Source organism: Carassius auratus, chromosome 50, assembly GCF_003368295.1.
Source record: "Carassius auratus strain Wakin chromosome 50, ASM336829v1, whole genome shotgun sequence".
Classification (NCBI taxonomy): domain Eukaryota; kingdom Metazoa; phylum Chordata; class Actinopteri; order Cypriniformes; family Cyprinidae; genus Carassius; species Carassius auratus.
In genome coordinates this window covers 4,353,573-4,371,543 of record NC_039292.1, presented here as the reverse complement: position 1 = coordinate 4,371,543, position 17,971 = coordinate 4,353,573, and the positions used below count along the sequence as shown (strand labels likewise).

The window sequence follows — 17,971 nt, the reverse complement described above, 5'->3', positions numbered from 1 at the left end:
TTTAATATTAATACATGGGAATTCATATACATTCACACTTTACATTAGATTATTTACGTTTTTTTAGCTGCTAACACGTAAGTGCTTGTAAGTTTTACTGCTATAAACACATCATCAATGTTGTACGTTTTTATTTGCATGAAAACGTAAGTAAATGTACGTGTGGTAGAACCACATTTAACGTAAAAATACACACATATTCTCATGAGATCACGTTAATATCCTCCACTACAGATAAATATTTTACTTGGAAAGGCTGTTGCTAGTTGGGTAAAAGGTGGTAATTATTCTAGTGGCTCATGATTTCCATGGGGGAGAACAAAGATCATGAATGGCTTTATGCCAAGATCATGAGTCACCATTTCTCATTGCAAAAAAACCCAAAAACAATATGATTTAGTGTTGTTGTCTTCATGCTCATCATGCTTCCCTAATATTCATGAGAAAGGTTTTGATATCTTGGACACAATCATTTATATCCTGAATGTTCCACAGACTCAGGGATGGACTGCAAAGATACAAATTCTGAGCTGTGTGATGAGAAGAATGAACTGCTCTTTGCTGCTGACAGTGATCTCAATAAACCATAAGCAGAACTTCCCAGGGACCATATGTCTGATCCCTCATCTCCACTCACTGGAAAAAATGGAATGAGAACATCTTTTGAAAAAATCTGACATATAACACGTTTATTCGGTTCTTAAAGTCAATGTGGCCTACTGCCCAAAACACATTCATGAAACATTAACTGATGTCAAAAGAATCATTACCAGGTAGCATATACACATATGGACTGTAAAGTAATTATTGATTAAGGGAAAATACCCACCATTTCTGTAAAGACTGGGAAAACTAACATTTTAATTATTTATTTTCATGCTGTCATGCTGTAGAAAAGATCCACATTTTGTGAAATTCATGTGGTAGCAAGGTTTATAATTATTATTATTAGCCTAAACATTTTATTTATAGGCACCTTTTGCTACACTCTAGGACATAGTACATCAATAAATAACCAGTCATCAAACAAAAGGCAGCACAGCCTACCTCCAACTAAAGATTGAAAAACATAAAAGCCTGCCTAAATAGATTTTTAAGTCTAGATTTAAAACCACAAGACTTTCACTATTACCAACATCCACTGGTAGAGAATTCCATAAATACAGAGCAGTATAACCAAAAGCTCATGACCCCACAGAAGTTTTCTGAATGTGTGGGAGTACAAGAGTGAATGTATTTATACAATGGAAATGGGATAAAGGCTTAAGTTTTTGCAGGTTAAATATTACATGGAACTTGTGCATCTAATATTTGAAAGAAATTAATGGGACACCCAAGTATATGTAAGGAGCCAAATAAAGCAATTCACTCACATTTTGGTGGTAGTGTTTCCATGCTGTCAGATATTTTTACCATCCCCGATATGATGGAACGAGATGACCCAAAATTTGACCTGCTGTCCACTCTTGATAGTGATCTGAATGAAGTAGAACTTCCCAAAGAACATGAATCATATCCCTCATCTTCACTGACTACAATAATGAAAAAAAATGAACAGAAAAACATGTATGAATATTATATGAATTTGAAAAACTCAACACAAGTTACATGTCACTGAAGGTACATTTTATCATTTCATGTGGGGGTAATCCATATGGTCAACTCTGAATGGACAAGGCAATAGAAGGACTATTGCAGCTCTTTGGATCTCATGGAACAGAATGTTTTTATGATTAACAATATTCTATTTCAAGGCCACATGAACAAGGGCTTAAGATGGTACTCCCACATCCACTGCCAAAGACAGTTTATGTGCTTTTGGGAATTAAATTGACAACTTAAAATGTTGTTGTTTATTTCTCATAAAATTATTGTAAAGGTTGTTTAAAGGTCATTATGGTTTGTGAGTTTTAGGAATAAATATATCAGTCAGGTCTGTACCTGGAATATGGGACCATCTGAGAAGGGTGTTAGTGTCAGTGCTCAACCTGCAGTCTGTGTTTGTCCTGATGTAGGACACTACATAAATTATTTAAAACAAATCATACAATGACAGGAAAACACATCTGAGATTAAATTACAAGTTTTAACTCACTTAAATGTAATCTGCTGTCATCTTTCAGATTTTTTTTATACTCTTCCTAGTTTTTTTTTTTGCTCTCTCTTCCTCTGATCTTCTTCTTTGTTTAATCTCTGGTAAAATCTTTCTGTCTATTTCAAAATGGCAGCCATTGTTTAGTGCCACTGTCTCCTCAATCTTCTCCAGCAGCTCCTTGATCTGAGTGTCTTCCCTCCTGTTCTGATTGTTGAGAACATGATATCTGTTCCCACATTTGTCCAGCAACTGCCTGAGATCCTGTCCTTCACTCTCAATGTGCTGCTCTATAGATGTGTCTGACAGAGAGTCTCCACGAGTGAACAGCACTATAGTGTGACTCCAGACTCTCTCACCGAGAAGATCCAGATGCCCCTGCACTGCTTTTCTCTCAGTCTCTTTAAATCCAGTGTCCACACGTATGATCAGTAGTACAGCGTGTGGTCCTGGAGGACACAGAGACACACTGAGCAAAAACTCCTGTTTCAGGAAATCAGAAATTTCGTCTATAGGTTCGTCCATCCACCATCCTGGAGCTTCAATGACCGTGATGTGTCTGTCTGCTACTTCTCCATTTCTCCTCACACACTGAGCAGATCTCTCCATGTCAGACTCCTCTCTGCCCAGGATGCTGTTTCCTGTTGAACTCTTACCAGCAGCTCTAGACCCCATTAACACAATCCTCAGCTCGATGTTGAGCATCACCTGCAACAAAAATAGACCAAAACACATAATACTAATATACTGAAAAACAGTAAATTTCTGTTCTAAATGCACTTAATAAAATGTTTTAAGTAATTAAATAAGTGAGGCATAGCAGTCATAATGACAAATAAAGCTGACAAGGTGATCAGAAACGTGGTTTAAAACTGATCCAGTATGTATGCATTACAAATGATGTACATGAAATGATAAGTGTAGTTTTAAAGAATTCTTGCTCAACAAACACCTACTTTAAATGTTGGCTGTTGAATAATTGTTGGGAAACCTGACTTTTTTTTTGTTGTTGTTGTTGAAAAGGTTAGAAAAAAAAACTTAGATACAGTATTTCCATCATGCAATACTGACATATAAAACTAATCAATCATATAAACATATTAACTCATACTCTATTTGGATATTAAACTTAAACATATGGCTTAACAGTGCCAATATATATCCTAATACCTGGAATCTGCCCCAACTATATTAATTTTTCTACCAGTGCTATGCCAATGATACATATCTATCTTTCATTTAAACCTGATGATCCTGTTGTCTTAGCTTGTATCTCAGCCTACCTTTAGACATCTCTACTTGGATGCAGAAGTATCAACTACAGCTTAAACTTCCAAAGAGTGAGCTTCTTGTTGTCCTTGCACTCTTTGACCAAAACATCACTGTGCAACCAGGGTCCACAAAACTAACAACAACCAGGACAGCAAGAAACCTGGGATAGTGTTTGATGACCAACAGAGCTTCTCAGCCCACAGCTCATCAACAGCCCGGTCACATAGATATGCTCATGCTTAACAACATAATGAAAATCAGATGCTTCTTATAAGAATATGTGGCAAAGCTCCTCATCCAAGCTCCTGTAATTTCAAGGCTGACCTACTACAATGCTCTACTGGTGGGCCTTCCAAGACATATGAATTAGCTTGCAGATGATCCAGAACGTTGCAGCATGTCTAGTCTTTAATAGGCCAAACAGAACTATCTAAATCCACTGGCAAGAATCAAATTTAAGGTTTTGACAATTTCAAATAAATTTTAAGATGTGTTGACCTCCAAGCATTGATTCACTCCGACAAGTGTATGCTACCTCCTGCCAGCCAAAGTCTCTGAATGAACAATGCCTTGTTGTGAAGGAACAACAAGGCAAAATGCTGTTCTCCAAAACCTTCACTGTCTCTTGTTCCTCTGTGATGGAATTAACAGCCAGCCCCCACCCGAACTACTGAGTGGTTTATAAAGTACCTGGAAGCCATACTCAAGTAAAAGAATTCTTAAAGAAAAATCTTAATCGTACTTAAGTATTGAAAGTAAAAGTACAAATAAATGCAGAATGGAAAAGAAGCAAATAAATATATACATAAAAAAATTTCATGCACAGCCTGAGTAGCAAGACTGTGTTCAGTTTTAACTCTTTCTTCCATTATGTATTTTTGGGTAAGAATAAGAAGCACTTTTTCTGGTACTTAGTGTCTTACTGTCTTTCATTCCAACATAAGAAAACATTTCTGGAATCTGCTTTTGAAATAGCATTTAGATGTATTTACATGGTTTAATATATCTCAGAGGGGACATGAATGCATTTACCTACAGTTACAGATGGACAAATAATGTTTTGTTTTTAACATAAACGTTGAATATTGTTATTTGAAATTATTTTAAATTATTTTGTCTAAATGTGAAATTAAAACCGCCAGTAGGTGGCAGCAAGTGACTGTTAATGAATGAGTCATTGAGATTCAACTTATTCATCCTAATGAATGATTAATTCCGGAACAAAGTATTTGACTGTGTTACAGTTTTTCTCAGTCGCTTTGGTGAATTTCTCAAATCATCCTTAATATTTGCAAAAAAGTATGTGCATTTCTCAAAACAATTCATACAAACAGCACCACACGATGGATTACTTGAAAAGCCTGTAAATTACTCAAAATCTTTAGTTCATCTCTCATGAACATATCAGTGCCATCAGAATGAAAAGTCCTTGTGTCATTGTTCACAAACAACAAAATCAATATACTTAGTTATCTTGTCAATATAACAGTGCTCTTTGTTAATATTACCTGATGTAAACTATAGCAACATTTTGGATGACAGTTAATGTATTGAACAGTATGTCGTATGCTTATGTATGGCATATATCCATTTCAAAAGTACAAATTTACACATAATAGTATGTGGGATATTGATTAAAAGAGATGGGATAGAAATCTCAGTTACATTTTTACTAGTGGTTTGACCAAAAAAAAAAACCATTACAATATCATTTTGATATAGAAAAGGAACAAGAAATATGGGCACAAAGATGAAAATAAGAAAAATCCATTGTCAGAATGTGTAACTCTTGTGTTGTCCTCTGTCCATAGTATATGCTTTCCAACTGAAGATTCATGAGATGAACCTTTGAGCTATTTCAGAGAAATGTTTTATCATTGATTGATCTACATTCTCTTTATTAGTGAAAGTCAAGATTCACTTACACAATTCATGCCAAATTTACAAAAGTCGAAAAATAATTTGTAAAAAAAAAAATAAACTAGATTAACCATTTTGCATTAAATTACTTATACGATGAACTAAAGACTATATGTTTTGAGTGGTAAGAAAGACTATGGTAAATGTATATAATAGATTTTAAGCAACATGACATTAGCAACTGATAATGTAGGAAACTGCAGATGAATGTACATAATCAATTTCATGAATGTACCAAAGTAATCAAAACTGTTTTTGTGTCCCCTGAGGGGACACTATGGGGAACACCTCGTCGTGACCCGTGTCTGAAACATACTTCGAAAAACGCCAATGCGTTGGCCGGCGACAGTCTCTGATGTCACTACCAGCGCGACTATAAATACGCGCCCGTAGGACCCGTCACTTATCTTCTTCGTGAAGCTTGCGTCCGAAGCATGCCATGGAGCTAGAGGACGCAGTGTCTCGTTCCCTCTCAGGGAAACATGGTTACATTCGTAACCTGAGACATTCCCTGTCAAGGGAACTTCGAACTGCGTCCTCTGAGGGGACACTATGGGGAACCGTATACCCACGCCGCCATGCTGAGGGGAGTGCAGGCCAGAATCATGGCAAACACTAAGTACCAACTCTACCATTTCACCGGGAGTCGCCCCTGGGACGGTTCGATGGATGTCCATGACATTATCCCTTATGGCCAAAGGCCTAAGCTACATACCCAACTTACCTGTAGGGCCTCGGCCCGGGTAGAGCTGAAAGATTCCTTTAAAGGGATACGGCTAAGAACCTAGCACTGTCTATTACCAAGTCTTGCCTGTCACAAAGGAGGGGCTCTCGTGGCACTCTGATACAGCAGCTCGTAGATGGAATGGCCCGGGAGCAGAGCAATTGGAGGACGGAACACACAGATGAAGCCTCGGCCATGCCTGTACCATGGCGTCCAGCCCCAATGGAGCTGGATGAGTCAGAGGAAGCCAGAGGGGATAGTGCGATGCTCTCTCGAGCCGCAAAACCGATCCACCCAAGTCTGGCCAACCTCTCCAACTCTGCTTCAACACCTTGGTGCGAAGGCGCCATTCCCCGAGCCTCAGCAGGATGTCTGCTCTCACAGTGCATCTCAAAACAGTATGTAGTACTGGAGCGCTCTGAACAAAAATGAGAATTCAGTCTTCCCATGAGAGGAGGACCCCGAGCTCCAAGCAGCATGCTCATAGGCGACCCTTTTTGAAAAGGGGATCGCTGCTAAACTACCGTGAGAATTGCCCACACAGCCCCCCATATTGAGGGGCGACGCTTGAGGTGTATAACAAATACACACTGGTTGAATGAAGCCCATGAGAGGACCTCGTGACGTTACCTTTCTGGCACACTTCCATGGCAAGTCTAATTTTGCCGTGGCGCGATCCATAACCTCTAACAGCTCCTCATACGCAGGGCAGAAGGATTGAGAAGGCTCAGCCTCAGCTTCTTCGCCACTCTCAGACATCTCCTGCTCTTTCTGGGTAGAACCCAGCAGAGCACTATCTTCAGTGTCAGAATGGGTTAATGACAACACATCTTCCTCCCAAAGTTCACTCTCGTTTGCCGTCAGAGAGTGTGAAAGGAAAAGTCCCTCTCTACACTCCTCAGCGAGATCCACCTGTGATCCCCACGAGCTCATTCTCCTCCGTGCCTCGTGAGCAATAACAAGCAATATTATGTCTGAAATGTAAATCACTCATTGCTAACTTTAATGAACTTGTATAAAATGATTATTACATTTGTTATCATGCTGATATCTGCAGAAAAATGGTACTCTTAGATTAACTATATTAAATTATATAAATATAAAAAGCATACAGAAGGATTTTTGCCATCTACAATTTTTGAATGCCTTCCCTTTTCGTTTTAATAGACTAATAAATCACATGCATGCACTCTGTGTATGTGATTTGCCAATATACTTGATAATGTCAGATCACTCATCACAACACTTACCATATTATCGCATTAGATATAATGTATATCATTTTAGTTAGGAAATGTAGTAAAGTAAAAGTTGGCTGAAATTTAAGAATTTAAGAACAGATACTTCCAAAAATACTTAAGTACTGTAACAAAGTATTATTACTTCGTTAGATTGAACCACTGCTTCTGAGACCATCAAATCTCAAGAACTCAAGAACTGCTCAAGAACCAGCCAAGCTTCCTCTTAAAGCACTTAGTAAATGGACTCACTCATCTGTGATTTGATGTTGTCTCTCTGTTTTTTTGTCCTCTGCATTCGTTCTTTTGCTCTCTCATCTGCTACTGTTCTTCTTTCTTTCATCTCCTGTAAAATCTTTCTGTCTATTTCAAAATGGCAGCCGTTGTTTTGTGCCACTGTCTCCTCAATCTTCTCCAGCAGCTCCTTGATCTGAGTGTCGTCGCTCCTGTTCTGATTGTTGAGAACATGATATCTGTTCCCACATTTGTCCAGCAGCCGCTGGAGATCCTGTCCTTCACTCTCAATGTACTGCTCTATAGATGTGTCTGACAGAGAGTCTCCACCAGTGAACAGCACTATAGTGTGACTCCAGACTCTCTCACCGAGAAGATCCAGATGCCCCTGCACTGCTTTTCTCTCCGTCTCTTTAAATCCAGTGTCCACACGTATGATCAGTAGTACAGCGTGTGGTCCTGGAGGACACAGAGACACACTGAACACAATCTCCTGTTTCAGTAACTCAGGGCTCTTCTCTACAGTGTGATTCCTCCACCATCCTGGAGCTTCAATGACAGTGATGTGTCTCTCTGCTACTTCTCCATGTCTCCTCACACACTGAGCAGATGTCTTCAAGTCAAACTCCTCTCTGCCCAGGATGCTGTTTCCTGCTGAACTCTTACCAGCAGCTCTAGACCCCATTAACACAATCCTCAGCTCTGAGAGATGCTGAGAATCACCTGCAACAAAAAAGAAAAAAAACACTTTGGTTTGTTGGTGACATCTTCTCGAGTAAACTCCATCAGCTAATTAAAGGTTAACTGAAATTTGTTTGGGTTCAATTTTAAACCACTCATTAATGTTAACACAAGTGTATCCCTAATGCATGCAAATAAGAGTTAAACAACAGTTAAAAGCTATTTACAGCCTGAGGAAAGAAGACTAACTTAATATCACTAATCTGCACATGATGATAGAGCACACAGAATAAGCAAGACTATTTCTAGTCGCTGCAGAACAATGTGTTGTTATATATTAATATATTAACACATATATTAATGTGTGTATGTATTGTTTTTGACATGCACAACTGGTCATTGCACAAAAAAGTCCACAGCATACAATAAACAGACCAAAATATCTTATCTGTATAAACCAATTTGAGAAAGTGAAATCTCATAGAAACAGAAAAAATGTTGGTAACTTTTTTACTTTCATATAATAGTCTTCTATAAGGAGATAAAAGCTTACCGAAGTCCACTTTACTTAACATATTGTTGTCTCAGCTCCAGAGTAAATAATTCCATCTAGTAGTTCTTGCAATTTATTTTCACTTCCTGATAAACAGCCAAAAAAAAAAAAAAGAAAACATGCAAAGGTCTAAGTGCAATAAAGCCACTTCCTGAAAATAACTTTTTTCACACTTTGTAAGAAACTAACCCTAAATGCATCTTTACATTTTTTTTGTTTCTGATACATTTCAATTTAAAATTATTTTCTTACATAATTCTTCAGCATTGACAAATTGTTAAACTTATTAAAGAAACAAACCTCAATGGGTGAAGTTTTTCATTCTCACTGCCACCGACTCTCAGCCAGGAGCATCAGATTCTTCTTTTTTAAGTTCTTAATCCTGTTACGTACATCTTTAAATTTGCTGCAGATTGCAGATTCTCCAAGCTGCTGCTTTCTAGTAGGCAGTCCTATCCAGCCGTGGTATTTAATTGTACACTGCACATCAGAATAGATGATTTTGCAATGTGGATACACATGTGATGTGGTCCCAGGGCCGGTTGCTTTCTGTAAGCTACAACTTAGCCTAGCTGCGACGTAACAGGGCACCAAGTTAAAACTTATGCACTACTCAATATTTTTCCATTGCATGAATAAACTTGGTTGAAACATAACTTTATGTATAAACTAAATATTTACAGAAACCTCTGACCAGATGTAACACCTGAATTCTGAATAAAAATCAATAAGCTCATGTTTTACAGACTAGAATTGTTTAGACATAAATTATAATGTTGACTATTGACTTAGATTTTAAGAGAGAAAGCATTATGTGAATACATGTAAGCAGATATTCAACATGAAACTGATCTAAACAGCATGATCTCTAATCAGATCTAAATATCTGTGTGCATCGCTCCATGTTTTTGTATATTTCCTTCTTTCTTTTTTGTTTTTTAATATATAATATTTACATATAAAAATACATATTGTGTTATTCGTGATTAAGCACAGTCATGTTTCAACAGTATGCTCACATACAGATTCAGTGTGTTTTTGCCCTTGTGACCCAGTTTCTGTCTCCCGTGTCTGGTTTGATTAGTTCCCAGGTGTGTCTATTTTATTCCCCAGGTGTTCCATGTCCCTGTTAATTTAGTCATTCCATCCACCTGTGTTTCCCCAATTATCCCATGTATTTAAGCCTTGTCCTTTCAGTTCAGTTTTGTCGGGTCTACAAACCACTTACGTGTGTCTTCCTATGTGGTCCCCTGTGTTGGATTTAATAAAGCCTTATTTCGTTTATCCTCGGCTCTGTGTTCCTTCCAGCAGCGTAACGTAACATATACCCCACTCACAGTTTTAGGATTGTTTCCACCTTATTTAGGACTGTGATCTGATTTTATGTTAATACCAGATGTAAATTATACAACTACAATATATAATGTATGTTAATATAGGAACAGAAAGCAAGAAGAGACTACACACATCTCCAGAGATCTGTTGAAGATCGGTGAAAAGATGGGGGCCAGCTGGTCAGCACAGATTTTCAGACAGGCTGGTGTAACACAATCTGGGTCTGGTGCTTTTCTTCTTTTGTTCTTCCTGAAGGCCTGGCACACATCATCCTCACTGATTTGAAGCGCAGGAAAGGGGAGTTTAGGAGGCGTTAATTGTTGTGTAGAGAGATGGTCAGAACGGGTGTGGGGGGGTTTCAAATTTACATTAAAACTCATTCAGGTCGTCAGCAAGTTGTTGATTCGCCTCAGTGCAGAGGGATGGTGTCTTGTAGTTTGTGATATATTTCAGACCTTTCCATACCGAAGTTGATTCATTGGAAGTGAACTGATCTTCCAACCTTTTAGCGTAGGTTCTTTTAGCCGCTCTAATCTCTTTATTCAGTGTGTTCCTGGCCTCTTTATACAAGACTCTGTGCCCATAGGCATCCTCTTTGGCCTGACGAAGATGTCTGAGTTTTGCTGTAAACCATGGCTAATCATTGTTGAATGTTAAAGAGGTCCTGGTAGGAATGTATATATCCTAACAGAAACTATAGGATGTTACAATCTCTGTGAGTTTGTCAAGATCGGTGGAAGCAACTTCAAATACACTCAAATCAGTGGTCAAAACAAGCTTTTAAAGCCCACTCTGTTTCATTGGTCCATATCTTTACAGTCTTTTCAACAGGTTTAGCAGAATTACGTTTTTGCTTGTAGGTTGGTATAAGATGAACCAGGCAGTGATCAGAGAGCACATCTTCTTTAACACAGTTACATCTGCACACCACCTTTCACTGATGTAAAAGCATGTCCTGTCGTGATCTGCTTTAAACAGCTGGAAGCCAGACAGATGGAGTGCACTGTCCAGAATGGCGTTATCCAGCCAGATTTCCGTGAAACACAGAGCAGCAGAGTGTGAGAAATCCTTATTTGTCCAGGAGAGCAGAAGAAGTTCGTCCATTTTGTTGGGGAGAGAGCAGAGATTTCCCAGATGGACGCTAGGCAACGGCATTTGAAATCCACATTTCCTGAGCTTTACAAGCGTGCGAATTCATACGGAACCATTTATCTCAGTTTCTCCACTTTTCCTCCATTTCTACTCATCTATTTAACCCCACTATTTAATTCTGTCATCTGCTTTTGTTCAGGATGTTCAGAGCTGAATGATTGCCCTGTCAAAACACAACAGTAGGACCAACAATATTCATATAAGATCTTTATGTTTTTCTATTCTTACTAGTGGTTAATTTAAGGCTTTGTGACATGCAGGCTCACATCTGACACTGAACTGATCAATGCTACACTGTTAAAAAAAGTTCTGTTAAAAAACGGAAAAAGTGCTGGTAATTAATTACCAGCACTTTTTCCGTTATTGTACGGGCACTTCCGTAAACCTTAAAACGGATATTTCTGTAGATTTACCTAAGTTTTTCTGTACCATTGACGGACACTTCCGTCAAACCTAAAATGGAAAATTCCGTATTTTCCGTAAATTTTTGCGTTATTGTACGGACAATTCCGTAAACCCTGTAACAGATATTTCCGTAGATTTACCAGAATTTTTTATGTTTAAAATAAAACAAAGAGAATGTGTAGCTCGGCCGGCCACAATGGGGGAGGAAATGGTAACTTGTATGACAGCAATATGGAATCACCAATAACAATAAACAAAGAAATTATAAACAACACATTGTAAATTCAGAAAGCCACTCCAAACATTGATTAAATCTTTCTGTTAACTGACTAAACGACTCCATGACTAATTTCTTGTCAGTGTTGAACATCCCTAATGGTAAATAAATATGGAACCATATGGATAGCAAAATTCAATTTGAAATGTGCAAAATGGCAATGCAATACATAAAATGCCGATATAGTTTTGTATTTTAATTAACATTTTACCATACATGTGTCAAATTTAGTGCAAAATAAAAACTCAGTTATATAATTTACATTTGCCATTTTCTACACTAGTTTTAATATGCAAATTAAAAACATTTTAACACTTTATAAGTTGCAAAATTACAGTGAAAATTTATTACCCAAATTTATTAGATTTGTTTAACATGTCCAAGCAAAAAATCTAGCTAAATTATTATTAATTGCCGTTTTTCCTAAATGCATTTAGACTTGGGGGTAGGACACTTGGGATTGCATTTTCATCATAATACCTCATGAAATTGTAGCAAAAATGCAGTGAGAATTTCACAATGCATTCTGAGCCAAATGTACAGCAAAATGGTGATTTAAATCTTTATTTTTCTTAAATGCATTGACTCTTACATATAAGATGTTTCAATACCATTTTCATTTAATACCCAGCGATGAATTTAGTTTAAGTCAGTGTGGAGAGCGTTTGGTTGAGTGAATATTAACATATTGTGTGTCCTGTTGCTGACCCCCACCTTGATGTAGCCTAACGATTGACAGGTCAAGGGCGTGATGCATTTCCAAATCCATTTCAAATCCACACTGACTTTATATTCATCGCGAGGTATTAAGTGGAAATGCAACTAAAACATCTTGTAAGTGTCAATCCACTTCTTCAATGCACTAAGAATAATAGAAATTGAAACCACCATTTTGCGGCACCTTTGGCTCAGAATGCATTCTGAAATTCTCACTGTATTTTGCTACAATTATCAATGCAATCCCAAGTGTCCTACCACTATTAAGTCAAAATTTGTTTAGGAAAAACAGCATTTAAATGATAATTTTATTTTACTTTATTTTTTACTTTAATTTATTTTGCATATTAAAATAATTGTAGGAAATAGCAAATGTAAACGATAAAATAGTTTTTTTCATTTTCAATTTGCTCTAAATATTGGACATGTAGGGAAAAATGTACATTAAAATACAGAAACACATTGCTGTTTTACATATTGCATTGCCATTTTGCATATTACATTTCTAACTGAATTTTGCTACACATATGCTTTCATTAATAAAAACTTAATAAATAAAACATAATACAAACCCGTGATAAGAATGCAGGGGGGGCTTGGGATGCAAAGTACAGCAGCAATTATGACCTGCCATTAGAAAAGAAAACGAAAAGAAACAGAAACACCATCAATGTCATGAACTACTGTCCCTTTTAAACATGACTCACATGGACGGACATTTGACACATCCCTACTCTTTACATCAGTCAAGACTTATTAACTTATTTAAGACTCTCACTCGCCAAAAAATGTTCATTTTGTGCGTGCTTTTGTCTGTGTAAGAGTGAGAGAACTTGTATGAAGCACCATTCTCTGTGCGTGCATGACATGTGTGCGTTCACAGACAGGATGCCAGTAAAGTTACAGAATTAACTTATCGTGTGTGTGTGTGTGTGTGTGTGTGTGTTTAACATAAACAAGCTGATGAAATGTCTAAACCTACCTCGTTTGGCAGAAAAGGTGTGTTATCCTTGAAGAACTCCGTGATGTCAGATCTTCTGCTCATATAATCTCTTTTAAATAAAAAGTCGTAACGTTAATGGTGTCTTCTTTTCTTTACAATTACTCTGCCTGCTCCTGTTGAAGGAATAAGGGCTCTAAACACAGTTGTACCGCAATTCAGATTTAACGTTATCACAGCTGCTCAATATCACCTCAGAAACAATAATATTCCTGATGCTTTACGACACGCTCATTAATAAACACGTTACACCGCATCAACAACAATAAAAAGGTAATAACCCTTAATTTACAAAACTAAAAGAGTGCACTGCAACCACTGCAACACGTACCTCCACGTCGAGTAATTTAACGTTAAGATGTGACGGTATGCTGAAAATGTTGAATGCAACGGCTCCGACATTCATTTGCCAAACAAGCCAGGCAGCAACAAAATTAATGATACAGTTTGTTATATTTAACAAAAAATAATTTACAAAGGAAGTGTAGGAACCATTCTCAAAATCCTAAATCCAATTTTAAAATGAGATTTTGACAGAGTATCTCCGTAAATAATGGCACTTGCGAAAGCACTGGTTTCGCGCTTACTGTCTATGGTTTCGCGCCGATTGTAGACTGAGCTTATTGTACCCACAATGCAAAGCGTAATTAAAAAATAACGGAGAAATGACTGTAAAAAGAAAATACGGACAATTCCTTTAAATTATTACGGTATACTGTACTGTATTTTTACGGACTTTTTTTACAGTGTACTTTGATTTTGTGCAGCATAATGGAACAATTCTAGTATATTACAATTACAATTATATATATATTAGAGGTGGGCATAGATTAATTTTTTTAATCTAGATTAATCTCACTGTGATCTTGAAATTAATCTAGATTAAAATGGCTCATTCGAATTCTGCCGAAGGCATTCAGAATATGTTACCCAAATAAAACTGACAAACAGTAAGTCTTTGAGAAGGGGTTTATCGGTGGTGCATTAGAAAAGGGGCTCATCTCCTGTTTCCAAGATGCATCACAAAGTGCTTGAAAAAGCTGTAAACTAATTCCACATTGCACAAGGTGCAAACAACATTACTCCTGTTTCACACCAATGTTTAAGTTTTTTTTTTCAAGTTTGTAGGTGTCAAGGTACAGAAACCAAATAATAGCACTGGATAGTCTTCAATGTAAAAATGAAATATACAATCAAACCTACATTTATTCAGACACCTTCAAAATTTCTCACATTATTACAGTTTTGCTATATATATATATATTAAAAATTATATCTGGTTTCTGAATAATTTTTGGTTTGACTGAAAAAACTACCAAGAAATTCAGTCAAGAGCAGTGAGTGATTTTCATTTTCTTGGATTAACATTACAGCAGCCAGTCGCTAAATTATGCGCGGTCACTTTAAGAGAGCATGAACGCATCCAATATAATACACATCCCATTTTTCTCCTCAACTGTTTACTTTCACTTAAGAAATAACTGAGTTTTTTTCGAGCATAATTTTCAAGGTGGATATTTTGACATATTTTGTATGTATTTGTCGGCACAAGAGCAAAAATAAGCAAATTCGATGTTCTAGTGTTTTGAGACGCCTTTCTCTGCGCGAGCCAGTGATTCTATGCATCTGTGTATATGTACATAAATCTATGATTAAAATGAAAACATTTATAAAGTTAAAAAATAAACACATTTCTGAATAAAAAAAAAACCTACCTACAAATCTACAATTAACTTAGACATCACTTAAGGTTAAAACTGTTTCATATATCTTAGTAATAGATACCATTAACTATTATGATGTCAACATTATAAAAGGCACAATTTCTCATTCATTATTTCTCAGTGATATCATTCAAGTTTTCTTAGTGTCTTCTGCATGCTTATCACGCTTCTGTAATATTCTTGGGAAAAGCTTTGAGATCTTGGGCTTTCCAGGTGCTCTTTTGGTTTCTGAATGTTCCACTGATTCAGGGATGGACCGCAAAGACCCGAATCCTGAGCTGTGAGATGAGACTTTTGAGCGAAATGAGCTAAAAACTGAATTGCTGTCAGCTCCTGATCGTGATCTGAATGAACTGTAAGCAGAACTTCCACTAGACCAAATGTCCGACCGCTCGTCTCCACTCACTGAGGAAAATAAAATGAAATCAGAATAAGATTTTCAATTTTTATAGAACAAAATTCTGACATTTAACACTTGCACAATATATTCTTTAAAAAATGTCACAATTTCACAACAAAACAGATGGGATTCATGGAAAACGTGAGTTCTTAAAGGAGTGGTTGCGATTTCACTTTTTTTTAACATGATTTCACTTTTTTAATATTAGTTATTGTGTAATGTTGCTGTTTGAGCATGAACAATATCAGCAAAGTTGCAGCGCTGAAAGTTCAATGCAAACAGAGATATCGTCTTTTAAAATTCTGGTAGTTTAATGCCTACAAAAACGTTCATATAGGACAATCAACGAGTTACTTCCTGGATTCGTTATGTCACAAACCCAGATAAATCCTGCCCCTGGGAACATGCAACAAAGGGGGCAAGGCCATGTTCTGCTGCTTTAGAGAAGAGGAAGTGAAAACTAGCGGTTCATGTAAAAATCTTTTCATATATAAATAGCAATTCTGTTTTCAAATGATTCTAATGGATTAAAAAATTTCAAAATCATATGTTCTAAAGCAGTTGTTCTCAATCCTGTTCCTCATGTTGCCCTGCTTTGAACACGCTGTGCACCTCTCTCTCTCTCTCATTTAGATCATCAGCTCAGTGAATACACTGATTTTCACATAGTTATGAGATGCTGTATACATAGATGTGCGTGCGGATGCCTTGCTGTATTACAGTATATTAAAAGCTAACTGAAGCAGTAGCATTTACAAATAGCAGCATATCTAAAAGTATGAAACAACAACAAACAAAAAACAAACCATTAAGCGTCGTGCTTGCAGAGGTTCTGCAGGATTATCGTCAGTAATATCCTCCACGGCTCAAATTGAAAAGCAATATGAGAAGGATATTCCTGCACAACTGGAGGCTGCAGTTCTAGGACCCTAGTTTTTGATGACAGCGCAAACTGCAGCCTCGGGTTGTGCAGGAACGTACTATTGGAAAAATATAGAGGATACTAATATTTACAACCAGAGCACATACTGCTAAGTTGTGCCAATCACAACATACTGGACCGGCTGACCAATTATGTATTTCTGGGGGGGGCTTCATAAAAACAGTTCAAATGACAAGGGACAGAGCGGTGTGGAATAAAGGTAAATTATGTGAAAAATAATGTGTTTTTGTTTTTTTACAAAGCATTAACACATGTTAGACTGCACCCCATAAACAAAATCAAGCCTAGAAAAAAATTATTTTTTAATAAAAAAAAAGTACTGAATGTACTGAAATGATAAAACAAACAAACATAAAAAAAACAAACAAAAAAAACACTCACTGTCGGGTGGAGGAAGTTCGATGCTGTTATATCGTTTTATGGCCCCTGACTCATAACTTGTGTGAGATGAATCTTTGGAACGCATTGATCCAAAAACTGTGTCTGCTCCTGATCGTGATCTGAATGAACCATAAGCAGAACTTCCCAGAGACCATGAATCAGATCCATCATCTCCACTCACTGTAATAATGAAAACAGAGAGCAGATCAATAGTACAACATTAACATGATTGCATTTGACAGACACTTTTATCCAGTCACACCAGTTCACATGGTTGTGATTCATTTAGATGGTCAACCTTATTTCAACTCTAAATGGGTCAGGGAATGAACTGAGATGTTGTGTTCTATGGGAGGCCGTTTCAGCATAAAAACGTTCCAGCGTTACTCGTCGTAATTATATTTTTACTAGTAACAATTCAATTAAAGAGCTCTATAATTTAATTTCTACTAGTAACAATTACAATTAGAGAGCTCTATAATTCAGTTTTTACTAGTAACAATTGAATTAGAGCGCTCTCTAGTGGAATTGTAGAGCTCTGCAATTGGATTATTACTAGTAACAACTGAATTACAGAGCTCTGCAATTGAATTCTTACTAGTAATAAATGAATTGTAGAGCTCTCTAATTGGAATTGTTACTAGTAAAAACTGAATTCTAGAGCTCTTTAATTCAGTTGTTACTAGTAAGAATACAATTGCAGAGCTCTATAATTCAATTAGAGAGCTCTACAATCATAATTGTTACTAGTAAAAATTGAATTATAGAGCTCTTTAATTGTAATTGTTACTAGTAAAAATATAATTACGACGAGTAACGCTGGAACGTTTTTATGCTGAAACGGCCTCCCATAGTGTTCACTTATATAGCCTGTTCATTAAGAAGTGCCACCAGGGGGAGTTGAGGGAGGGATGAGGATATGC

At 36.9% G+C, this 17,971-nt stretch overlaps 2 protein-coding genes and 1 long non-coding RNA gene across 4 annotated transcripts in view; all 3 read right to left on the bottom strand.

Annotated features, from left to right (window-relative positions):
• LOC113066711 (GTPase IMAP family member 4-like) lies at nt 1–9,364 on the bottom strand. Of its 2 annotated transcripts, none has more exons than XR_003279217.1 (4): nt 7,499–7,614; nt 2,096–2,800; nt 1,374–1,532; nt 1–636 (listed from the first exon to the last, which is right to left on the bottom strand). XR_003279217.1 is itself a non-coding variant. In XM_026238686.1 (4 exons), exons 2-4 carry the CDS (start codon nt 8,734–8,736, stop codon nt 2,757–2,759), a joined length of 771 nt encoding a protein of 256 aa, XP_026094471.1. In that variant the 5' UTR covers nt 8,737–8,800; nt 9,015–9,364; the 3' UTR covers nt 2,634–2,756. The 2 variants fall into 2 exon arrangements, 1 of the variants encoding a protein (XP_026094471.1); XM_026238686.1 differs by lacking the exons at nt 1–636; nt 1,374–1,532 and adding exons at nt 8,715–8,800; nt 9,015–9,364 and having other exon boundaries at nt 2,634–2,800; nt 7,499–8,203.
• Nucleotides 9,365–10,204: 840 nt separating this feature from the next.
• LOC113066431 (uncharacterized) lies at nt 10,205–14,338 on the bottom strand. Its single transcript, XR_003279159.1, has 3 exons — nt 13,583–14,338; nt 13,173–13,227; nt 10,205–11,364 (listed from the first exon to the last, which is right to left on the bottom strand). It is a non-coding gene; the product is annotated as an uncharacterized LOC113066431 (long non-coding RNA).
• Nucleotides 14,339–15,098: 760 nt separating this feature from the next.
• Nucleotides 15,099–17,971, bottom strand: part of LOC113066682 (uncharacterized) — a 672,150-nt gene continuing 669,277 nt past the window's right edge. The window contains exons 9-10 of the mRNA XM_026238634.1: nt 17,049–17,228; nt 15,099–15,729 (exon numbers count right to left, since the gene is read on the bottom strand). Coding sequence (XP_026094419.1) covers nt 15,455–15,729; nt 17,049–17,228 — 455 coding nt within the window. The 3' untranslated portion in view covers nt 15,099–15,454. The remainder of the gene's footprint in view (nt 15,730–17,048; nt 17,229–17,971) is intronic.

Bases quoted from the DNA above. Each gene is read 5' to 3' on its own strand.
- LOC113066711 (XM_026238686.1), bottom strand. From the start codon at position 8,736: ATGTTAAGTAAAGTGGACTTCG. The intron at 8,204-8,714 runs GTAAGCTTTTAT...TTTTTGTTGCAG, and splicing joins GTTAAGTAAAGTGGACTTCG to GTGATTCTCAGCATCTCTCA. The intron at 2,801-7,498 runs GTGAGTCCATTT...TTTTTGTTGCAG, and splicing joins CAACATCAAATCACAGATGA to GTGATGCTCAACATCGAGCT.